Below are 24,811 nucleotides of genomic sequence, written 5' to 3'. Positions count from 1 at the left end.
TTTAGATTTTAGATCATGATGCCCTCCCGTCTCCTTGCCCAGCTCCCAGAATGTGCCCAAATGCACACGTGTCTTTATGAGCGTGCATGGTGCCAGCGTGTGTGTGCACGTGCAAGAGCAGGCCTGTGTGCACCTGTGCGCGTGCACACCTGTGTGTACACGTGTGTGTATGTGTGTGTGTGTGCGCCTGTGGGTGTACACACCTGCGTGCCCCCGTGCAGTGTGAGTGCATGCACACGTGTACCTGTGCGTGCACAACGCCATGCTACACGGGAGAGTGTGCGAGGCCGCGGCCTGGGCCCTGGGAGGGGTCTGCCCAGGTCCAGGTGGCTGGGACCCCCGTGCAGCCTCCAAGCGCTCAGGCAGCCTTGGTCCCTCTGGTCCTCAGCCCCCAGCGGCTAGGAGGGGACTGAGTTAGGAGGCAGGTGGCCAGGGTGGGATTTCCTCGGCCCGAAGCTAGAGCCAGACCCCATGGGGCATGCGGGGGTGGGGACAGTCCTGGGCAGCCGAGACTCTGGGAAGGTCACCGCCCATCTGGGCAGCCTGAGGCACGGAGCCCAGAGGAGCTGGTGCCACAGCCGGCCCAGTGGGGCGGCGAAGGCCGAGGGCGACGCAGCAGCAGGTCAGCGCGCCGGCTCCGAGCCCAGCTCCCGGGCAGGCCACCTCCAGCTGGGGACCTTCGGCCATGACCCAACCCGCACCCCCTGGTCCTCATCTAGCAGAAGCGACCACAGCACCAGGCCCGCCTGTGGTGGGGCGGCGGGGGAGGTGTGTCACTGTGGCCCCCGAACCTCTCCAGGCCTCCGTTCCCTCAGCCTCCACAGACGGGCGCTGACGCCGTGTGCCTGTGGACACGGTCAGCGTGCCAGGCAGGCAGCAGGGGCCTGCTGGCCAAGGAGGGCAGCCCGAGGCTGCAGCGACCGCTCCAGTCCCAGAGCTGGGGGCCGGGCGGAGGGCATCGCTGTGGGCTGGGGCCCGGGGCAGGGGACAACGTCCGCACTCAGACCCTCCGCCCATCGTCGCTCTCCCTCCCAGTGTGAGCTCTTGGCGGGGTCGGGGCAGGAGGGGGCATCTGGGTCCTGCCAGCTCCGCCCGCTCGAGGGCCCCCTGCCTGGGGCGCGTCTGGGCGAGGGAGGAAAGGAGGAACGTGGGCCTCGAGAGCACCCAAGTCCAGGCCCCCACCCACCCTGGAGTCTTCCCGGAGCACCCAGGGAGCAGAGGGTGCCCGCCTGGCCCAGAGCCCGTGCCTGACCAGGAGAAGCCTGGAGCTCGCAAAGTCGGGCTCTTTCAGGAAGAAAATACAGGAGCAGACGCCGACTGCGCCCAGAGACACGGCCCCCGGCCCGCATGCTCGGAGCCGGAGGGGCGAGGGCCCCCCTCGGCAGGGCTGGGCACGGGACTCACCAGCCCGCCGCTGGGGTCCCGGACGTAGCCGTAGGCGATGGGCTTGTCGATGGCGAACCCGAAGCCGGCCCTGCGGGTGTGGCCCACCACTCGGCCGTCCCTCCAGATGGCCTCCAGGCCGAAGACGGGCACTTTTCTGGAAGAAGCGACAGAGGGGGCTGGGACCCGAGTCCCCCGCCCTCCTTGAGGAAACACCTGCACCTCGGCCTGGCCAGGGAGAGACGGAAGCGGCCCACGCCCGCCGGCGACGGTGGCTCATGTCTCGTGAGCCCGGTGCCGGGTGGAAGAGGCCCGGACGGGTCTGGGGGCCCCCGGCACGTGACCTGGGGTGACGGCCTGGGCCCCACGTGCCCCATGGATGACGGCTAAAGTCAGTGCTGTCCTTCATGAGGGAACGGGCTCAGGAGGCCACTGCCTGGCCCACGGCCCAGAGCACAGTCACAGCAGTTCCCTGCGACCCCACCGCCCACATCCTAACGAGCGGAACTGCAGGCTGCAGCCCCCGCTCCGTCTGCGCCCCCGGCCACAGCCGAGCTGCGCTGGGTGGGGACAAGCAGTCACGCAGAGCCGGCCCGACGGGAACAAGGAGAAGCCACCGGACGCTGACAAGGCGCAGCTCGGTTCACTCTCTGCCTTTCCTTGAGGCCCTGTCACGCCTGACACTTCCCTTGAAAGCTCCAGAAATCTGGGAGAAGCGGCCCTGGCTGTCAGCTCCAGAGCCACGAAGCCAGAGCCACCGCCGTCCTGCAGACTGCTGTCGCTGATCGCGTCTGGCACCAGCACTGTCACTTCAGAGCGACCTGGCCCGCGTGGGATCCAGGCGCCCGGACCAGGGGCAGCGTGGGCCCGGACCCCAGGGGCCCGACTGAGCAGCATGCTAAAGCCGCCCCTCAGGGGAGCGCAAAGGGGGCCCCCCTACCCACGGCGTGGCCACCGTGAGTCTCCCTGTCCCTTGGTACCTGAGGTCTCGTCTCTGTAGGAGGGGACGCTGGCCCCCGCCGAGCCCCTCCCCCCAGCTCCCTGTCGAGGGAGGGGTTTAACTGGAACATTATGGGGGCAGCAGCAGGGTATGGGGGGCTGGCTCGGGCGGGGCTCACGCTCACCTCGCCCTCACCCCACGCTCGGCCTGCACCCCCACGCCCAGCACTGGCCTGGCAGAGTCCTTCTCTCTTCAAACCTGCACTGGGGTCGGGCCTGCCCTCGCCACGTCCCATGGGCCCTGCTGACCCCACCCTTCCGGAGGGGCTGAGGACCACCGGATACTCACTCATCCACGGTGAGGCACACCAGGCGCCGGCGGAGGCCCTGGGCCCGCTGCTTCTCCAGGGCCTCGCGCCCCAGGAACGGGGTGGCGGACTTGAGCTTGCAGGTGAAGGCCAAGCCTGCCTCCAGGGGGCTGTCGTCCGGCCGCAGGTCTGCGTGCCAGTGCCGGTAGCCTGTGTGGAGAGGGGCACCGTGGGCTCAGCGCCCCCTGGACCAGACGCCTCCCAGCCACGGGCTGGGGGTGCAGGGGGGTGGTTTGCACAGGCTGGCAGCACTCAGTCGTGGAAAGTAGGTGCTGAAGGCAAGCCCAGCCCTGGTCCCCGCCCCCCACTGCCGGGCAAGGCCCCCCTCCAAGTGCAGGGGGCGGAGGTCCAAGCACCACGCCAGGCCTGGCTCAGAGGCAGCGAGGGGTTTCAGGAAATGGACAGTGTCGGTGGCAGGGGGAAGGGTGGGGGGACAGGAAGGGTGACAGGGGACAGACGTGAGGCCGTCACTCCTTTGTCCCCAGCGTGGCTCTGGGCCACCCACCAGCGCCGTCCGGACCCTGTGCCCACCTTTCTCGATGCTCAGGTTGTCGATGGCCCGGTAGCCCGCGGGGACCAGGCCGTGCTTGGCTCCCGCTGCCATCACGGCCTGGTACACGGGCACGCAGGACAGCCTCGGAATGTGCAGCTCCCAGCCCAGCTCCCCCACGAAGGACAGCCTCATGGCCCGGACCTGGGGGGGACACACGGGCCGGGGTCAGACGACCGAAGTCGAGGGCCAGCTGCCACCCACCGGTGGACCGCGCCTGCTGGCACCATCGTTACCGTCATTATTAGCCAGTCCCGGGCCCCTGCAGCGGGGTCTCCCAAGGAGAGTTCCCAGGAGCGCTCGGGACATCTTTAAGGGGAGAAGGGGTGAGGACGGTGCAAGCAGGAGAAAGTGGACGCACGGTCCCCAGGCCTCGGCTCCTCTGAGCGACGGGGTGACTCTCCTGGGGCCGCCATGGCCGGTGGCACAAACGGGGTGGCAGACACGGGCTCCCTTCCAGTGCTGGAGCCCCCCCCCGAGGCTCCAGGGGACTCCCTCCCTGCCCCTCCCACTTCCGGGGGCCCGAGCACGCCGGGGCTGGTGGCCGCGTCACCCCAGTCTCTGCGTCCATGTCACAGGCCTCCCCACCCCACATCTGTCTTCTCTTTCATCCCTTATCAAAGCACCTGTCACTGGATTTAGGACGCGCTCTAATCCTGGATGACCTCATCCCGAGACCTCGACCTTACACCTGCAAAGACCCTATTTCCAGATAACGCCAGGGCCGCAGGTTCCAGACGTCTCTCTGGGAGGCCGCCGTTTGATCACTGAGCGTGGGCCGCTCGGCCCCTGTACCCCCACTTCCTTGTCTGTGGTGAGGCAGGAGCCCTGGCCGCGTCTGCTCTGAGGAGCTCCGAGGTTCGTCCGTGAAGGAGCTGACGGGGCGGCAGCCGCAGCGTGAGCATCATCAGGGCCGCACTCGGCGGGTCCGGGGGCGCTGAGAGGGACACAGCTGAGCGCCGACCACCCCCGCCCCCAGCCTGGTCAGCCTAGGCCAGAAGGGACACATGGCCTCTGTGTCCCCAGGACTCAAGTCTTAGAAGGACTCAGGCAGTAGCACAGGCCGGTTCAGGGGCAACCGCGCTCAGTGTGGGCACAGCGCCGGGAGAGACAGGCCTGCCCAGAGGGTCGGATGCACTGGAAGGTGGGGAGAGTTTGCCGCTGCCGACGGGCCTTCCAGGAGGAGCAGGTGCAAAGGCTCGGAGCTGGGCGGGCATGCAGTGGGGACAGGAGACAAAGGCCATCGGGTGGAGCTGGCGGGGCCTCGCCCTCCGCCTTCGGACATTTGACTTGGCAAGCCTAGCGTGAGAGCTGGGTCCTGGAGGCCAGGCACGGGACGGTGAGCCCCCAAGCCCCACAGAAATGGCAGGGCCATCCACGGGGCCCCTCACACACAGCACGTCATCGAGCCCCTTCTCGGCTCTGCGTGACGAGGGCCACCGTAAACAATGTCCAAGGATGACGCAGAAACGGAGGCTGGCCCGAGCACACCCAGCCCCCGTGGGGACAGCTGGTCTCTGGGCGTGTGTGTCTCGCACCCCCGTGTACCAGGCAAGCAGCTGCGTGAGTCAGCGTGGGGCGACTCCCCATCCAGCAGCATGTGACCTTCCCGGCACGGTTGGTTTGGCTGCATGTCATTTACACAGGCCTTCAGGCCCACGCTTGAATTCACAGTGTGCTTACGGGTCAGGCCTGGGCGCTCGGTCCCGGGGCTGCCCACGGAAGGGATGTCGAGAGCACAGCCAGGCGCAGAGCGCGCAGAGGGGGCCGAGCCAGGCACAGCTCCCACGGACGACATCTGCCCAGGGCTCAAGGCCACCCTGCTCCTTATTAACCTGACCATGGACCCAGCTCCTTATAAACCCGACGCTTTAGTCACGCTGCTGCCCAAGGCCGGATTCCGAAAGCCTTTGAAACATCGCACATTTGCTGCGAGCTGCCATTTGCCCGGGCCTCTCGAAAAACTCAAAACTGACACAGAAAATGTACTGTTGACATTCCGCGGCTTGCCCGGTGCCAGCCGTAGGCCCTGACAAAGATCACCTTGTCAACGGGCCTGCCGAGGAGCTCAGGGAGAGATGAGCTCACGGTTACCGGCCCCAGGACTGAGGCTTCGGGTCAGACGCGCAGGTCCCCAGCTGAGGGAGAGGGTCGGGCGCGCGGGCTGAAGCGACGCCTCCTGAGCGGAGGAGGGACACGGGAGCAGGCGGACCTCTGCTTCCCGGCAGCGCGAGGGGTGCGTTCGGGGAATTTCTCAGTTCACGGAACCACTGGTTCCTGAGCCGTCTGGCACTGGAGAGGGGGAGTCCTCTCCGAATGAGGGGAAAGGCCGAGCGTGACGATGTCTGGAACGTGGGCTCTGGGTCGGCCAGACTTGGGTGGGGACGGCGGCACCGGAACCTCTCGGCCACCCCCACGGTCAGCTTCCCCCACCTCAGCGCCTCGTCTCATAAGTGGGGTGAGGCCAGTCCTTTGAGCACCAGCTTCATGGGAAGTACGAGGCCTGGTACACATCCATCTGCCGGCAAGTGTAGGCCCGAGTGGACTTGAAAAGCGAGCCCCAAGCTAATCCCCTTGCAAAACAGAGCCCTGCATGCTTATGGAAGGCGCCGGAAGTGGGCGGAGCCACGGGGAGGACCTAAACCCGGTTTTGTTCAAACCCTTTTGTCTCCATACGGACTCCCCCAAATACTGTTGGAACTCGTAAGCATTCCAGCAAGGCTGCAGGATAGAAAATCGACACGCAGAAATCAGTCGCAGTTCTATACCCATAACGAATCCTCCGAAAAGGAAATTAGAAGAAAAAAAAAAAAATCCCATGTACGAGAGCGTCAAAAAGGATAAAACGCGTAGGAATAAACCGAACCGTGGGAGCGAAAGATTCGCACGCGGAAAGAAACGTCGGCGAAGAAAACGAAGGAGGCCGACACGCTGACGCCCGAGGCCCCTGGACGCGAAGACGCAGCGGCCTCCTCGGTGCCGTCCACGGATTTGGTGCGACCCCTAGAAAAATCCTACTCCCGTGTTTTTTTGAAGAAATAGAAAAACTCATGCTAAGATTCATGGAGAATCTCAAGGGACCTCCCGTGCCAAAACGGTCTTGAGAAAGAACAATCCTGGAGGACTCACGCTTCATGATTTTAAATTTCCTGCAAAGCGACCATAATCGAACCAGTGTGGTACTGGCATAAAGTCAGACGGAAAAAACGAACGGAATAGAAAAGAGAGTCCAGAAATAAACTCTCGTGTCTACGGCCAAGGGACCTTCAACAAGGGTGCCAAGACCGCACAACAGAGAAAGGGTGAATGGTGTTGGAAAGCTGAAGAATGAAGGGGGACCCTTATCCTACACCACATACGATGGATCGAAGACCTAAATGAACAAAACTCCTAGAAGAAAACAGAGGAGAAAAGCTCTCTGACATTGGACTTGGCGGTGATTCCTTACCTATGACACCAAAGACATAGACGACAAAAGCGAAAATATTCTAACGAGACGACATCAAATGTAAAAGCCGTGTATCGAAGCGTACGATAAACGGTGAAGGGTAACCCGCAGAAGGGGAGAAAATATTTATAAATAATATTTATAAATCGTATCTCCAAAATGGGCTCGATACCCAGAATACATAAAGAACTTCTGCCACTCAACAAATAATTGGGTTAAGAAACGAGTAAATGACTCGAATAGACATTTCCTCCAAGATAATATACGAATGGCCGACAAGCATATGGAAAGATGCTCAATATCACTAATCGTGAGAGAAACGCAAATCAAAACCCCAGCGAGATGTGACCGCATCCCAATTAGGATGGTTACTATCAAAAAAACAACAACAGAAAATAATCGGTGTTGGCAAGGATACGGAGAAACTGGAACCCTCGGGCACAGCGGGCGGAACTATAACATGGTGCGTCCGGAAAACAGAAAACACGACCGAATGTCCAGCATTCTACTTCTGGAACTATATCCACAAGAATTGAAGAAAGATTGCGAGCTGATACTCGCACACCCGTGTTCACAGCAGCATTCTCCACAGGGCAGGAGCAACCCGAGTGTCCATCAACAGATGACGGACAAAGCGTAACATTAAACACACGACGGAATATTATTCGGCCAGTAAAAAGGAAGAGAATCCTGACCCTCGCTACCTCATGGATGAACCTCGGGGACCTTATGCCGAGTGAAATACTCCAGCCACAAAAAGACACATTGTGTATGATTCCGCTTATCCGAGGTACCTGAAGTAGGCAAATTCATAAAACTGGAAAGTAGAACGATGGTGACCAGGAGCCGAGGGGACGAAAGAGTTGTTTAATGAATACAGAGTTTCCGTTTTGCAGGATGAAAAATTTGCGGAGATCAGTTGCCCAAGGAGGTGAGTGTGCTCAACACTGCTGAGCCATACGCTTAAAATGGTCAGGATAGTAAAAACAAAACGAAACACCCTTTTCTCCACCGAGGGCGCCTACGGCCCTGAGGGACGAGTGATTTGTGCTTGCTTGACGTTCCCGTGCCCGGAGCGAGGGCGGGAGGAGGTGGACTCAGACGCGGACCGTGCACAGGGCCCTCCACTCACCCACCGAATATTTTTTGGGTGGGAGGGCATTTGCTCGGGTTTCAGTGAAACGCGGATTCGGGGGGCTTGATTCCACGCCTGGAGCATCACTGAACTTCCTGCCAGCTTTCCCTCGAGATGACTCGAGTCCAAGGAGGTGCTGGGTCCCCGCCTCAGTTCGATCAAAGGCCATGCGGGCGCCCGGGGCAGGGAGGCCACGTTGCTCCAGTGGGTGCTCTGGACACGTGCGTCATGGGAACTCGCCTGAAGCGTGCCTTTCTGGGTGAACACCGCAGAGGGGGCACAGCAGATGCGCCCACAGACACAGGCCAGCATGTCATCACATTAGCTCTTGGTGGTTTTACAAGTTTCCGAGGCGTTTGGTTGTGTAACAGCATCCCCGACACACCGGGCACATCCACCAAACCCGGTGAGCCCTTCAATGAGTGAGGATCTCAGGGGCCCTGGAGGCCAGAGATGGGCAGCCATCAGAGCACGTGCACCCTGCACCCCGAAAGCAAGGGAGAGGGGAGAGGCAAAAGCTGGTGGTACGTTCAGGGGATCTTCATTTTATTAACCCCTCTGAAGCCTCTGAGAACATTCTGGGTTCTAAGAATGTTCTGCTCTGGTGCGCTGGGGAGAGGGTGGGGGGAGGTCATCTCTCCCAGTGATTTAGTCCCAGAGGGTAATGTGTGTTGGTGGTGATGGTGGTGATGGTGATGGCGATGATGATGATGGTGGTGATGGACGGGTTGGTGAGTGAAAATCAATTTTCCAAGAATAAAGATGCCCAAACGACCCTTCACAAACCTGACTCTCTGAGGGTCTAAAAGGCCGTGCAGAAACTTTACAACCCTCCAGGCCCTGGGGAATGCTGGGTCGGCCACCGACCGTCCCCTCGCCGCCCCTCAGAGGAACTCGCACCCCCTCGGCTGAGTTTTTCAGCTGCCCATGAGAGTTATGGGCGCCCCCTCCGGGGACCCTGTCTGCAGAGAAAGCGCCGGTTCTGCCCTGGAAGAAACAGCAGAGTCTCTGAGGCGCACGCCCGAGGGTCCCTCAGCGCCACCAACCTCCCTCCGGCCACGCCCTGTCCCTGCGCTCACGACAAGAAGACGTCACTGCCCGCCCCGGACACCTTGAAGGTGGCCGCAGGTTCCTCGGCGAGCCCATGGGCCCTGCTCCCGCCCCCGCCTGGCTCCCAGGACCACGACGAGTCTGCGCTCATGGTGCAAAGTGACCTTTTAGGCAGCGGCCAAATGCCGACTGGCAAACGCAGTGTCCTGAGGGTGGGACCTCTGGCCCCTGGGCCTCTGGCTGCAGGATGTGTGCGAGGTGGAGGTCGCTCCACCCTGAGCCAGTCAAGTCCACAGAGGGGACTTCACACCGTCAGGAAAAGAACTTCAATTTTCTTTTGACCCAGAATTAATTTTCGGAAGAAATTTGCTTTATCGCCACGTCTTACGCTGAGCTTCCAGCCGAGAGGCTGCAGCTTTCTAGAGGGGATCCCACCTCACCCCCCGTCCTCGCCGAGGCGCCGGGGACACCGTGTCTGCCCCGGCGACCACACCAGGACAGCGTTTCCCACCGGGAACCTCGCTGGCCTTGAGGCCAACACGTAGGAGGCAGGGACATCTGGTCAGTTGGCTGCCGAAGGGACAGCTCCCCCCGCCCCCTGTTCTTCCTCCAGGAATGCGAGGATCATGGAAGCCTGGGGCTGAGCCAAGCGTCTCAGGGAATCGTTGCAAAACAAGGACACCGCTCGGCTGGGGACATCACTCAGCTGGGGACAGCGCCCGTCCGTTTGCTGTGAGCGTGGGTCCCAGAGGACAGCGCCAGGGACCTGCCCGCCCGCCCCTGGGCCCGGGCTGCGGTTCTGGGCTCGGGCCCTCACCGTGCCGTGCACTGGGATGGGAGGCCTTGCCGGCTGCAGGGATGCACATCTGGTTGGCCGGAGCCCAGCGATGTCCCATAAATGCTTGGCCGGGCCCCGCTCCGCCCCGGTGTGTCCTCACGCTGAGGGCTGTGGCGTCAACACAGGCTACAGCCAAGACGAGATCTGACTTAGGAGAAGGTGGAACCCCCTGGACCCGGGAGGATGCGGGAAGTCTGCACAGACTCATGGGAGGGCCCGGAGGGGACACTAGACGCTGTCCAGCCTTGGTGCTGCGGACGGGGAAACAGGCCCGGGCGGCCGGGGCAGGACGCGAAGCCAGGCCTGCCGGCTCCCAGCTCTGTGACTCTGCCCTCGGGGTCCGTGCCGACCCGGCTCCCACCTCGACACGTCAGTGACCCCGCGGGACCGGCCGCTCAGCCCTGCTGACGTTAAATCTGTGTCCTGCTGAGGAGCGAGGCGGCATTCCCCTGGCCCTCAGCGCTGGCCGTCACTGTCCCCTTCAGGGAAGCTTGGAATGAGCTTCTGGCCGAGCAGGGTGAAGGCGGGGAGGTGACACGTCTGCCGGCCCAGGACACCTGCTCCTCTGGCGTTGCCATGGGGCCAGGAGGCAGTGGGACGGGGACCCCTGGGAGGAGGGGCGGAGTGCCGGATGAGGCAGTGGGGCCAGCTGCTTTGGGGCCCTGGCCTGCCGACTGGCCCTGTGCGGGCAGTTCTCGGGCAGGGCCCCCTCGTGGCATGCTTAGTTCCCGTGCCACCCGGCCTCTCTCCCATCTGTCTCTCTCACACCTTCTGCCAAGATTGACTGTCCCTCCTGCAAACACGTCCCTGGGACCGTCCTCCTCTGCAGGTCGGCCCCATGGGACGTGGCCAGGGCCAGGCCCGGGCCTCTCTCCAGCCAGGCCGGGCTGTGACATCAGGTTCCTTCCTGACCCCCGGCCTCAGCTGCGCGTGAGCTCGTGGCGGGCGGGGCCGCGCCCTCCATCCTGGAAAACACCAACCGGGCGGGAGCCCACTGCGGAATGACCCGGAGGGCCAGCCCGTGCCCCCGGGGCCCTCCGTCTCTGGGTCCTGGTTCTGCGGTGTCTGCCTTAGGTCACTAAGCAGACTCCTGGGAGGAGCACCAGCAGGGACACGCAGCCCCTCCGAGGACGAGAAGCGGCCCATCCCCACGTCCACATCCGAGCCGGGTGCCGCTTACGGAGCTGAGAGGGGATGACGTGCCACTCAGTGGTCCTCGGAGAACATTTAGAAGGACGAGGAACCGGCTACGCCCCGCGGGAACGGAGCCACGCGCACAGATCCCGCGTCTGCTTTAAAGTTCACGGGCGGATTAGGGGAGGGGCCCCCGCCTTTCTCTCCGGGCAGAGTTAGGGGCTGGTTCACTTGTCCTCACTTTACGGAGGCGCCGAGACTCGCGGCGAAACGCCGTCGCCACTTCGGCCAGCCTGGCAAGCGAGCTCTGCGCTGCCATCTCCCGGAATCTGCCAGCGCCAGGCGGAGAGACGGACGGCTCGGAGAGGTCAAGGGTCGCAGCCGGAGGGGTCGTGCCAGAGTGCGGTCGAGGTCGTGCCGGGGCCGAGCAGTGACAGGCGGGAATCGTGATGCACGCCCGTTTGCACGGCAATGAAACGCTTTTCGACAGAACCAGTGAACGGTGCTGGAGGCGGCGGCGAGGGAGAGCCCCCACGTCCAGCCCCACTCTCCCGACCCGGGTCCCCCAGGTCTGCCGCCTGTCACCCCGAGGAGAGATGCGCCCCGATGTCTGGCCTCTGTGCCTCCAGCCCGGCTCCTGGCCCAAGGAGCAGCCGGCCAGCCACGGGCCAGGCCTGGGGAGATGGCCAGGGCCGGGCCGGCCGGGCTGGGCAGGAGGCGGCTGGGCCCGCTGTCGGAGAACACGTTCCAGGTGCCTCGCTGGAGTGGCCTGGCCTAGAGGGGAAGTGTTCCCACCTGGTCCCCTCCCCACGAGCCCCCAGCCACGCATAGGCTGAGTGGACGCCAGCCTCCTCCTTCACAAGCCAGAGCCCGGCCCCAGACAAGGCCGGACGCTGCACGGACCCCCGGGGGCCAAAGGGGCCCGCGCTGCAGTCGGGGCCAGCTGGACGCCGCCACCGCGACCTGGGGTCGAGCTGTGCTGCTCGCTCTCGCAAAGCACCCACCCTCTCTGGTCCCAGCACGCAGCTCTGCACCAAGGAGGCAGGAAGCAAGCTAGACAGAGACCCCCCCCAGCTTCCTGCCCCCCCAGCACGGCCTCCGGAGACCGCTCCACTCTGCAGAGCTGCCTCCCTGGCAGGCTCCTCGCCGATGTCATCGCAATGCTGTTTATTTGCTAACAGGACCCAGACTCCTCGGACCTCCAGACCCTCTGCGGGCCAGGATGGCTTCCCACCAACGCTCCCTCGCCCTGAGCCCCCGGACGCACACGCAGGAGCAGACGAGGCCCGCCCGCCCGGCTACAGCGCGTCTGCTCATGACACGTGTCCGTGTGCTTTCGTGTTCCATGGCTGGGGGGCCCCGGGCGGCCCACCCAACCTCCCTGAGCTCCGTCCGGGGAAACAGCTGTCCCCCCAGGTCACGTGGACCTGGCCGCGACCGCTGCCGGCAGAGCCGCCACCCCACTAATCACGCAGCGGGGGCTCTCCAGGGCGCCTCTGCCCTCCGTGGACACTCGCTCGCGTCTGGACTGTGTTGGTTGTCACATCTGGGGGTGCTCCGGGCATCAGGGATGCTGCTCAACAGCCCGCAACACCCGGGGAGGCCCCCGAACACAGAATGTCTGTTCCCAAGTGCCAGAGTGCCGGGGCTGGGCAGCCCCGTGAGGGGACCTCCCACACCGCGTGAGGGCTGGCGGGCAGGGACGGTACACGGGCGCACCGTGCTGGGGTGCCCGGTGCCCAGAGAGCCCGTGGCCACGGCGGTTGAGGCTACTTTTACCGTCTGCTCCTCCCCTCGGCCTCGGGGGTCCGAGTGTGATCACAGTGTTTAATGTCCTGTGAGGACACCGAGGCCCAGGAGAGGGACGTGCTGACCCAGAGCTGACCCGGATCCCGGCCCCAGGGTCTCTGAGGACCCCGGGCCCGACGGAGCCCTGACGCCCCCCACCGTCTCAGAAGCTTCTGGCCCCGGGACCTGGACTTTCTGGGTGCTCCTTGGGGACTGGCGGTGCCCCCCAGGGGCCCCTCCTCCTCCCACACCCCAAACGCCAGGTGGGCGGGGGTGGGAGCACAGAACCAGAGGCCAAGTGTCACCCCACAGGACACGGAGACCTACTGGAGCAGCATAATTGCTCAGCTGTCCCCAGCCCTGTCATTTTCAAGGAGGCAGAGGAAATAATGTGTCACCGTGACTTGAGGGGGAGGGTGCCCTGTGCCTCTGAGGGGGGGGACACCGTGGGCGGCTGTGCACGTGGTGAGGCTGAGGCTGCGTTCCTGGCAGAATCTTGGCCTGAGCCCCCCGTGTGCCAGGCACCGGGCGGAGCCCGGGGAGGCCCAGCTTGGGTCGGCAGCCCTGATGGCCGTGGGCAGGACTACCTGGTCCCCACCCTCAGTGGGGACAGCGGTCCAGGGAGGTAAATGGACTTGCCCAAGGGCACGGAGGCCCCCGAGTCAGAGCCCCAGGCTTGTACCCTTGTAGCACACGGCTGCCACCCACAACGCAGGGACGGCTGGCACTTACCAGGTGGCCGGCGGCTGTCACCAGCTTGTGGGTGGAGAAAGGGAAGGCCTCGTTGCTCAGATCCGCATCGAGCACCTCCTGGAGAATGGCTCGGCTAGGAGCAAAAAGAGTCAATCGGACAGTCAGTCGACACACACTCGCCAAGCCCTCCTGGCTGTGTGCCCTGGAAAGGCACTGGGGACGTGGCAGTGAGCAGGACAGGTCCCTGTCCCCGTGGGGCAGACACGGTGCTCAGGCAAGCACACACCAAGACGAGCACGCACCAAACGCACAGTCAGAGAAGGAAGTCGTGGGGCGGACGCGGCAGACACGCCCCACCGTGCCCCTTCCGCAGACGGACCGGCGGCTGCCTGCCCAGCTCAGACCTGCTCCACAGGGGGCCCAGCCCGCACCCCCCACACTTCCTGGGCATCTTGAACCCCCGCCTCCCTCTGCATCCCCACCCACCTCCCCGACCCTGTTAATCCTCAGTCGTCCTTCGGGGCTTGGCTCCCATGTCACCTCCTGCAGGAAGCCCTCCCTGACTCCCAGAGTCTGGGCCAGGCGTCCCCCGCCAAGGTGCTCCCACTGGGTTGCACCTGCAGTGACCTGGAGCTCCAAGCCAACAGAGCCCCCATTCTGCTGTGCCCGCCCCAGAGAGGGCACTCGGTAAACCGAGAACAGCCTGGCTTTGCCCTGCAGGGCAAGCGCCCCATCGGCAGGAGACGGCCCCCACTTCTGTCCCGCAGGGGTCCCCAAGGGTGCTGGGGCTGCAGGGTGGCCACCCCCACGGTGCCGGGAGCTGCCCGCCCACCCAGCCGGAGGTGCTCAGTGAGCTGCCGTCCCCCGAGATCCTTACATGACCCCTTCCCCCCCGGAGCCCACGTGGTGCCAGCCCCCGAGAATCCGGACCGTGTCCTCACCGGGCACGTCCTGTCTGCAGCCACAAGGACAGCTGGACATGGGCTCTCCAGTGTCTTCTCCACAGGGCTTGAAGGGCCCGACAGAGCCAGGGGAACCCCAGCTCCGGGCGCCAATCCAGCCACATCGAGTGGGCCAGGACGGAAAGGCATGAGCGGGCTACTGAGCCCGGTCTGGGGACCAGGGGGCTGTCCCACCCCGAGGGTGCCAACGTGTGGTGCCGGGGGCCAGGGCTCCGGGCCAGAGTCCCAGGTTCGAGTCCCAGCTCCTACACTCACCCCCTCCCAGCCTCAGTAACCCCGCCGGCTCCACGGGGTCAGCGATGCCGCCTCTCAGGGCCCTGTGGGGAACGAGCCGGAAAACACGTGCCAGGCACCTCGAGGCCGATCGTGACACCAGCGACATCCACTTCCCTGCCACGGCCGCCAGCCACGCGGGGCCACTTGGGTTGAATTTGATGAAAATTGAAAATTCAGGCATGGCAGCCACACTTCAAGGGCTCAGTGGCCACGTACGGGCCTGCCCAATCATGGAATGTTTCCAGAACTTTCTAGCAAGAAGCTTCCCACATAACTCGGGGAGTTTAGCCCCGATCGGTGCTGGTGGGAACATTATTATTCATACAGGAAACTTTGGGTTATTTCTGAGAGAGAGAGGACACTCTGGAGGAGAAAAGTAAGAAATCGTCAGGGGGAGGACCGTGGCAGCCGTCACCGTGTCACCCGCGTCACCGTGTCACCCGCGTCACCCGCGTCCGCCTGGAGCAGCTTATAATGAGGAAGGATGGCCTGTCCCCCGGGGCGTCCCTTGATCCGTCTGTCTGGCACCCTTCCCTCCCCTGCCCCCCGCCTCCCCCACACTAAAAATAGTCATTCCTGGCCAAGATTGCTGTGGCACTGAAGCCCCAGGCTTCCGAGGGCCAGGCCTCCAGCTCAGGGGCCCGGACCCCGACTGCATTCACCCCATTCACCCCCGAGGAGCGCAGGGCAGGCTCACCCAGGCGGAGGTGGAACCCGCCCCTCAGCATCGGGGCCTCCTGAGCGGACGTTGGGCCAGCGAGGCCCCGAGCGACCACGGGGACCCAGCGTGTCACTCCCTCTTCGAACGCCCTGCTTCCCCCGCCCCGGAGGCCTCCTACAGCCCAGCGTGGGAGACCCCGTTCAGGCCCAAGTTCACCGTGTCCTTCCTCTGCTCAGGCCCCTCGCCCGGGAGAGCCGGCTCTGATCTGCAGGCCGTCACCTCCAGGGTCCTCTGACCACGCCGCCCCCTCGGGCCCTGTTCCTCCCACCTCCCTGCTGTTCCTGGGACAGGCAGGCACCCCCTGCCTCAGGGACTCCCCAGCTGCTGTCCCCACTGCCTGGAACGCTGTCCCTCCAGAGAGCTCCAAGGCTAGGTCCCCCGTCTCCTCCAGGGCTTTGCCCGAATGTCCCGTTTATAGACGTGGCTCTCCGCAGGCAGCGTGAAGTCCAACACTTGGTTCTACTCATTCATCCAGCGAACACTACTGTGCGTCTGTCCCGTGCCCCTGAGCGGGCCCACGCGCAGCCACAGCTCAGCCCGGGAAGGGAGGTCGGCCCGTCCACGACACAGCTCTGGAGCGGCTGGTGTGGCCAGCTCCGAGGCTCCAGGGAAAATGTGCCCCGGGGCTGGGTCTGAGCCCCCGGACTCGGATCCTGGCAGGACCCGGGAACAGTGATGTCTCCTGGGCACAGCGTGCTTCGTCAAAGCACCGCACCCGGCCTGGGGACGACGTGGCTGGAGACGCGCCTGCCTTTCCTCCCTCTTCCTCCCGCTGACGCTGGGCAGGCTTCGTGTCCCCTTTCAGAGCACGCTCTCCTTCCCCCTTCCGCCCCGCCCCGGCCTGACAGACCCAGCACCCGAGCGAGCCTCCTGCCGTCGGCCGTGCCTGGGCTCTGTGGCCAGCGAGGGAGCGTCCACTCCAGGCGCCTCGTCTCCCACAGGGCCTGCAGCTCCTCGGGAAAGGTGATGACTCAGGCGTGTGGCCTTTGGAGGGCTCAAGGGGCCATATCCCCGCCAGCCTGGGCGCTTACGAGCTGTGTGACCCCGGGCCAAGGCCTCTACCTCTCTGTGCCTCTGTTTCTTCAGCGATAAGAATAAGTACAATTGCAACCACCTCAGAGGGTTCTCATCAGAATTGGAGATGCTGGCACAGGACTTGGCAAATCACAGGCACCCATTGGTGGCTGTCAACACGATGTGCTTCCCCCCTTGCTCCCCATCCCCTGGTCCCTTCTCCGGAGGGATCTTCCCAAAGGGCACTTGGAGATGCTGGCACAGGACTTGGCAAATCACAGGTACCCATTGGTGGCTGTCAAAACGATGTGCTCCCCATCCCCCGGTCCCTTCTCCAGAGGGATCTTCCCAAAGGGCATACCTGCCCAGGTGCCCCTTTGCCTAAGACCCTCCCGTGGCTCCTCTGCAAACCGGCACCTCAGGGCCTTCTGGGCTGTGGTTCCTCGTGGATGGGAACATGGCTCAGTAGATACTTACGGAATGAACGAACGAGTGAATGAGCCACCCACAGACCTCGTCATCGGAGGTGTTTAGGGAGCTGTTTAGGGAGGTGTTTAGGGAGGGGCAGGATGCCATTCTCAGCCCCGGGAGCAGGCGGAACCCCAGCCTGGCTCCGCACACGAAATTCCCAGACTCCCAGCGACCCAGAGGCGGCCCACGGGCCCTGGCTCCTCAGATGCTGGCTCACTGTACGGTTTCGTCTGATTCTCATGCTAAGGGTTTTTCTGCACGTTTTTAGTGCTTTGAAAATGACCGACCCGGCACGGCGCCTCTGGGTTCACCAGCTCGTTTAGCTAACCAGAACGTCCCATTGTGGGCCAGCAAGTAGTTCTGCCCACGGGTCCCAGGTGGAGGGACTAGGGACCGGGTCCCGGGTGCGCCCGGGTGCGTGGCTTCCCGCCGTCCCCTCACCTGGCTGGGCCCTGGATGCTGATCAAGCCCAGGGCCTCGGAGCTGTCGATGAGCTGGCACCGGAACCTCCGGTCCTGCAGCACGGCGAGGATGTAGGACGAGTTGTGCTGGGCCGTGGCGCCGCCCACGGCCAGGTAGTAGCCGTCCCCTGGAAGAGAAGCACCAGACGTGGAGCCGGGGGCTGGACGGGGCGCGGGGCAGTGAGGGTGGCCTGTGGCCTCGGGGCTGAGAAAGCAAATGCCACTCCTTGACAGGGAAGGAGCAGAGCGCAGTGAGACCCTCCCCAGGGGCCCTGGGTTCTCAGGCGCACAGGGCCAAACTCGGACCCTCCCCGGGGGCGGGGACCGGGCTGCGGGACCCCCTGAGGGCCGCACGTGCCAAGGCAGCATTTCCCGGGAGAGTCTGAGGCTTTTGCCGCTTTTCCAAAGGCTCCCGACCCAGGAAAGGGCAGGAGCTGAGACACCGTCGCGCCACCAGAGGTTCGTGGGCCACCTCGGCCGGTGCCGGGAGGCCCCGGACAAGCCTCTGTGCCCTCCCAGCCTCAGGCCTCGCCTGCTCCCGACTCAGGCCACCGTCCCGCGTCCCCCAGCCTCTGGGCTCCCCACCTCGCCCGTGTCAGGCTTGCTGGGGCGGGCGCTAGCGGACCTGGCCTGCGCTGGGCAGCCGCCTCTCACCAAAAAGCCCAAAGAGAGCATCGGAGGGCGGAGCCTCCAGGGGCTCCGGGCGCCGCTGGGCGCCGTGCGATGTGGACGTCATCTCATGCCCCCCCGTGTCACCGGATGGTCGCTACGGGCACATAGTGACATCTTCTGTGACACGAAAGGTGATTAAAATCCCATTTCAGATTGACAGTTGCTTTGTACACAGCCTGGATCGAGTGCGAATCGCCGCGTCCTCTTGGCTTAGTGGCGATCCGAGTGACAGGTGCGATTAACGTGTATGAAACACGTGCGGTTAACGACGTGCCTCTTAGGAGCAGGAGCCGTACAGCTTTCAAGGCGGAAGACAGAACCACGTCTGCGCCCTGTTCTCCGTGTTTAGGGGGGTCCCCGGGACCTTCGGCGCACTCGGCAGAGCCTCCCGGGACGTGACTCAGGCGTCACTGTGCCTTCTTGGTCACGGCGCTCGCCCGGGCAGGTCAGGAGCCCGCCACGCACGCACCTCCCCGCCGGGCAGCTGTTTGATTTGACTCGGAGGCCCCGGCATCTAGGAAAAACACCTCTCGAATCAATTAGCACCTTCCGCTCACGCTCAGCTCCAGAGCCTGGACTCCCCACCTGCCCCCACCCCGCCTGGGCGAGGCCGAGGCCCCTCGAACCCTGGGGCCAAGAATCCACCAGAACCATCCAGAAGGGCAGGGCATGGTGCAACCGTGGGCTGGCTCAGGTACGAAGTGCTTTCGGGACGACGTCCCCTTGCGAGGGGGGACGAGCAAGGTCCCCATCCCCAGGATGGGGAAACGGAGGCTCAGGGAGGTGCCCCAGCCCCCCGTGCTCATTCACCACAGACGCACAAGGAGGCCATTTTGTCTCCACTTCACAGATGGGGAAACCGAGGCTCAGAGGGGGGGCCACGGAGCCGGGAGCTGGCCCAGGATTTGGGGACCTGCATCCCCACTGGGTCTCTCTGATCGGTCTCCCCGGCTAGACTCGCTGTCTGAGGTGGCGACCTCAGCTGGGCCCGGGCCTCCCCTTCCCGGGGGACGAAGGCCGAACAAAGTTCCCACCAGCCCCTGTCCAGACACCTCTTGGACCTCCGCCCAGCCCCTGCCAGGCGCCTGCCAGGCCCCGCCCTGCACACGGGCTGGCTCGTCTCCCTGCGCCTTTCCAGCTGGCGGCTCCTACCCGTCCTTCCAAGCTCGAGGCCAGACATCACCTCCTCCAGGAAGCCTTCCTGGTCCTGGCCCAGCTGCTCGCCAGGGCCTCCCGTGCCCCTCGGCCCCTGCCATCCCCTGCACTTGCTCCCAGCACCCTCCAGTCTCCCCCTGCGTCTGTCTGTCACACAGCCCGCCGTGAGGTCCCAGAGGCCCTGCCGGCCGCCGTGGCAAAGGCTCCACAAGGTGACAAGGGACTAACGTGGAAAACGACTCCACCCACTAACAAGGCGCACGTGCTCCAGCTAAGCCCACCACTTACCCGGCGTCCACCCCTCCCACGGCAGGGGGACAGGGCCCCCAGGCTCTGCACCCCCAGAACCCTCTGCCAGCAGCCTCCAGCTGGCCATGGCTACTCTCATGACAGTGATTTCAGCAGCCGGCCCAGAGGCCCTCAGCCCCAAACCGACCCCAAAGGACCCGTGGGCGGTGACACGAACTTGTCCCACCACCCCTGTCCCCACCAGAAGTATAAACTTCGCACGGCCAGAACCTGCCCGTCTGGTTCATTGTCGTGTCTCAGTGCCCGACACTGGCCTGACACAGGGGCACGTAGGGACTTCGGCTGACGTGGACAGGTGACCTGATTAACGAGTGAGCCCCTCTTTCTGGCTCCATCCCCCGTCCAGTGCCCAGGCCAGAGCTTGTCCCCTGGGGACCTGACTGAGTCCCAGGGAGGACACAGCTAAGTTTCCAGCAGCACAGAGCCAGGCCCAGAGCTGGGGCCGCCATGTTTTCTGAATAGGCTGACGGTGACCCTTCCCCTGGACGGCACAGTTCAGCGGTGCAGAGAGCTACAGGTGACACCTTTTCCCTCTGCTAATCCAGTCTCTCAGGGGCGACGATGGGTCCATTCCTGGAGAAAGGCAATGCTTCTCACTCTCTGCGCATCTCAGGCAGCCTTCTTCCCCAGGGGAGGGTTACGGGGCTAGAGATTAGACTCCCCCTGTATGAAGCAAGGGTAGGATCGGGGGGTTGAGGTGACAGGAGACAATCTGGTTCAGGATAGCTGTCAGGACAGTGAGGAGTGGGCACTGAGCTCCTGGGCGCCAGGGCCATGCAAGCAGGAGCGGACGGACTGCAGGGGGCCAGCCGGATACCGGCGCGGGCCCCGGGCCGAGCGTCTGCCCGGCTGAGGCGGGCAGTACGTGCGAGCTCAGAAAGCCGACTCGGCTCAGACGTCGGCAGGAGGGGCGGCCTCCTGCTGCCGGAAACGCAACCTTGTCCTTGGCCCTCTCTGTTCTGGGCGGGAGAGCGGAGCACACCTACATGGCGGCCGCTCCAAAACGCCACGGCGTGGGCAGGTTCAAAGACAGAGCCACTGAGAACTCCGAGCCCCGGCCTCGCCGCCCGAACGAAGCCCGCGTTCAGCCTAGAACGAGCCCCCTGGTCCCCGGGCCCGGCCGCAGCGGGCACCAGGCGATCACAGAGCGGGGCTCCGCCGCCCGTCCCTGTCCCTCCCCAGCAGACGCCTCCGGTCCAGGGCAGCGCTCACCTTCGAAGGCGGGGGTCAGCGGGGAGGCCTGGGGACTGGGGGCCAGGCGGCTGACGGTCAGGTCGCTTTCCGTGCCTCCCCGGTGGTTCAGCATGCAGGTGTACACTGTCGACCCTGGGGCAGGAGGAAGACGGGTCTGTGCTGGCCCCATGGCACGTGAGCCGCCTGGAAAGCCCCTCATCCTAGAGATGCCACCGCGACCGAGGGACGTGGCAGGGCGTGGGCAGGTGACCCAGCACCGCCCCCCCGGGGGGACGGAAGCTTCTTTCTTCTTCGACTCTCCCCACCCCCACCCACCCGCCACCAAAGCTTTCAGGGGCGGGATTCACACCCCGTTCAGCCCGGGGCTCCCGGCGCCACGCCCCGCCTGGCAGAGCTCCGCGAACGCCCGCCGACCGAAGGAGCGTGTGGTGGACGCCGGGCGGGTGGACGAAGGGCTGGGGCAGGCACGGAGGAGAAGTGGACAGAGGGCAGGGTGGCGGGCAGGCGGAAGGGCGCACGGACAGAGGGGGGCTGGACGGATGGAGAAGCAGGTGGAAAAAGGAGGGGCTGCTGGGCAGGCGGACGGGCGGGGGGCGCTGGACCCCGTGGGAAGGTTCACGGAGGTGAGCAGGAGGTGCTCGTGTCAGTGGGTAGGTTGGCTGACTGGGCGGATGGTGTTAGGGGTTGAACTGTGCCCCCCCCCAAAGGTGTGTTGAGCCTTGACCCCCAGTATCTGTGAATGTGGCCTTATTTGGGAACAGGGTCTCTGTAGACATAGTCACGTTAGGATGAGGTCCTCGGGCTGGGCCCCGATTGCCTACGCCTGGTGTCCCTGTGAGAAGAGGGAGCTGTGGGGAGGGCGCCGTGTGACCCCGGAGGCGGGCACTAGTGTGACACGGAGGAGAGGGGCGGAAGCCCGCTCCCCGGAGTGTCGGGAGCGCCGTGGCCCCAGCTGGACTCTGCTTTTGGACTTTTAGCCTCCAGGACTGTAAGACGATCACTCCGGTTGCTTACAGCCACCCCAGGGAACGGGGACAGATGGGGCTGGGTGCGTTTCGGGGGCTGGATGGGCGGGTGACATGATGGGTGGGTGGGCAGTAAAGAGATGAATATCCCAGGTGTGGCATGGGACATACTTATACTAAAAAGAGTTTCCATTCTTTATCTGAAATTCAAATTTAACTGAGCATCCCGGCCTTTTTTGAATTCTGGAAACGCTATTTGGGAAGAGGGCTCCCGTGCAGTGCCTGGGGTTGGAGCGGGGCTCCCCAGTCCCAGGGGACGTTTACTGAGGGCCTGGTGCCCCGAGTGCTTTCTGGAACAAAGCTGAAGGGAAGAAAGGGAGGGAGATGGAAGGGCGGAGGTCGTGCAGCCCCCGGGCCCAGGCTTGGGGGCGAGGGCAGAGGCATCCGGACCCAGGGGCCCAGGGCCAGACTGAGGGGCAGAGCCACGTGCTGGAGGAGCCCAGAGGGGCCAGGTCAGCTCGCCACCGTGTGTCAGTGCCCGAGGCCGTGCTGTGGAGTTCTGCCTGGCACGGAGCACGGGGGGAGCATGGCCCAGCCCAAGTCTCATACCTGGGGGGCGGCTGACGTCGGCAGAGAACAGCCAGTCGGCGGCCTTCCTCGCATCCAAGCCCACCAGGTAGAACTTGCCGAAGTAGGACATGTCAAACACGGCGGCAGCGCCTCTGCAGGCCAGGCACTCCTGCTTGATCTGAAAGGTTCCGGGGGGGTGGGTACCACGGCGGCTCAGAGGCGCGCCTCCCTGCCACCGCGGGCACTGGGGCTCTGAGCCCGCCCGCTCTGAGCCTCCCTCCCGCCCCTCCAGCTCGGAAGTGCCATGACATTCTTCTCAAGCACAGGGAACGTCCCCAAGGTGGATTCTAAGTCATAAAACAAAACTCGATACATTCAAAACGATTCAAGTCATACAGAATGTGCTACGTGACCACGATGGAATTAAATTAGGAACCTAGCAAAACTGGAAAATTCACAGATCGATACAATTAAACGACACACTCCTAACGGATCAGAAAAATCACACGGAGAATGGAAAAACGCCGATCTTAGAGAAGACGCTCTCAAAGCAGTAACTTAACTTCCCGCCCTGAGAAACTCGAAGAAGAAACAAAACCCAAAGCAAGTGGAAGAAAAGAAATACTAAACGTTAGGAAGGAAATCAGTAAAATAGAGAATAGAAAAAGAAGAGAGAAAATCAGCAACAGCGAAGTTGGTGAACGGTTAGTTAGACCAACACGGAAAAAGGAGAGAAGACGGAGCATGAGCAAAAGAGAGGTCACTGCCGTTCACCCCCAGAAATAAACAAGGCCAGAAGGAAAACGGCGGGCAGCTGTCTGCCGACAAGTTAGACGCAAAATGGACAAATTCCTGGAAAGACAAATTGCTGAAACGGACTGATGAAGACAGGAAATCTGAAGAGATTCATAACGAACAAACAGACAAACAAAACGATCGAACTAGCCATTTGAAACTCCCCACGGAGAAAAGCCCAGGCCCAGACGGCGTCACTGGTGCATTTTACCGAACATTCAGAGAATTCATGCCAATTCTTCGCGCCTCCCCACTCATTCCACGGGGCCAGCGTTACCCCTGGTGTCCATGGCAGACAAAGGCATGAGAAGAAAGCCACGGACCAGTAGACCTCATGAGTGTAAATACACACACCCTCGACAAAAACCAAATTCGACAACGCGTTAAAAGGGTCACGCGCCACCGTCGGGTGGGATCTGCCCCTGGAACGAGAGGTTGCTTGGTTAACATCCCAAAGTCAATGCCGTAATGCACCATATTACTAAGAACAAAGGAGGAAACCATACGGTCTCCACAATAGATGCAGGAAACGTGTTTGAAAAAAAAAATCAACACCTGTTCGCGATAAAAACGCCAAGTCAGCTAGGAACGAAAGGGAAGTCCCTCAACCCGATGAAGGGCGTGCACGAAAATCCCACAGCTGGCACCATGCTTCCCGGCGAAAGACCGAACGTCACCCCTAAGCTCCAGAGCGAGACAGCGCTGTCCGCTCTGCTACCTTCTACTCGGCATGTACTGGATCTTGGCCAGGGACATTAGCAAGGAGGAGACAGACATCTAGATGGGAGAAGAAATAAAACCACCTCTATTTGCAGATGATGTGACCCTGCACATAGAAAACCCTAAAAACCCACTGAAAACCCTATTAGAACTAAAGAAAATGGTTCACCAAAGTTACAGGATACGAGGTCGATATACAACAGACAAATAAACACTATCGTAAGTCTATACACCGGTAATGAACGAAACGAATAAAATTAAGAAAATAATTCCATTCACACACCAAAAAGAATTTTTAAATGCCTATGAGTAAATTTAACAATAGAAGTGTAAAACTCATACTCTAGAAGCGAGAAAATATTTTTGAAAGAAATTAAAGAAGACCTAAATAAACGAAAAGACACCCCACGTTTACGGAACGCAGACTCACGATTAAGGTGACAGCACTCTCCAGATTGATCTACAGATTCAACACACTCTCTATCAAAATCTCAGGCAGTTTCTTGGCAGAAATTGGCAAGATGATCCTAAAATTCATATGGAAATGCAGGGGGGTCAGAATACTCAAATCAATCATTAAAATGAAGAATAAAGATGGAGGACTCACGTTTCCCGATATCAAACTTACTACAGAACGACCGTAATCCAGACTGTGGGGTATAACCTCAGGGTCGACACAGAGTAGAACTCGGGGTCCAGAAGTCGACCTGCACATTTACGACCTTCGACGGGAGTACCAAGGCCAATCCATGGGGGAAAGGCCAGCCGCCCCGGGGCACCGGGGCACCCCCATGCCAAAGAATGAGCCAGACCCCTTCCTCACACCACACACGAAACTTAATCGAAACGCATCGAACGCCAAAGGACAAGAGCTACACCTGCAAAGCTCTTAGAAGAGCATCGAGGAGAAAATCTCTGTGGCCTCGGGCGGGGAAGCGCCCTCTTAAACACAGTGCCGAAAGAACCGGGGACGAAAAAAAAACACGTCGGCATACGTCGTGGAAACCGAGAACGTCCGAGCTGCCGCCGACGCCATCAAGGAAGCGAAGGACGACCGCAGAACGGGGGAAATATTTCCAAACCACAAATCCGATAAGGGACTCGCACCCGGAATCCACGAAGAACTCTCGTAACCCAACAAAAAGACAAATAACCCAATGTGAAAACGAGCCAAGTATTTGCATAGACGTTTCTCCAACG

General features: G+C 62.5%; 1 protein-coding gene across 7 annotated transcripts in view; it reads right to left on the bottom strand.

Annotated features, from left to right (window-relative positions):
* Nucleotides 1-24,811, bottom strand: part of SARDH (sarcosine dehydrogenase) — a 54,131-nt gene that overhangs the window by 2,041 nt on the left and 27,279 nt on the right. For all 7 annotated transcript variants that reach the window (XM_025051215.1, XM_006918096.3, XM_025051217.1 and 4 more), the window contains 7 exons: nucleotides 22,136-22,274; nucleotides 20,580-20,693; nucleotides 17,212-17,359; nucleotides 13,366-13,459; nucleotides 3,222-3,384; nucleotides 2,672-2,840; nucleotides 1,405-1,540 (listed from right to left, as the gene is read on the bottom strand). In XM_025051215.1, the coding sequence (XP_024906983.1) occupies nucleotides 1,405-1,540; nucleotides 2,672-2,840; nucleotides 3,222-3,384; nucleotides 13,366-13,459; nucleotides 17,212-17,359; nucleotides 20,580-20,693; nucleotides 22,136-22,274 (963 nt within the window). The remainder of the gene's footprint in view (nucleotides 1-1,404; nucleotides 1,541-2,671; nucleotides 2,841-3,221; nucleotides 3,385-13,365; nucleotides 13,460-17,211; nucleotides 17,360-20,579; nucleotides 20,694-22,135; nucleotides 22,275-24,811) is intronic.

This window comes from Pteropus alecto, unplaced genomic scaffold (genome assembly GCF_000325575.1).
Source record: "Pteropus alecto unplaced genomic scaffold, ASM32557v1 scaffold67, whole genome shotgun sequence".
NCBI classification, from domain to species: domain Eukaryota; kingdom Metazoa; phylum Chordata; class Mammalia; order Chiroptera; family Pteropodidae; genus Pteropus; species Pteropus alecto.
The sequence above is the reverse complement of the archived record's forward strand: the minus strand, read 5'-3'. Positions and strand labels throughout refer to the sequence as shown.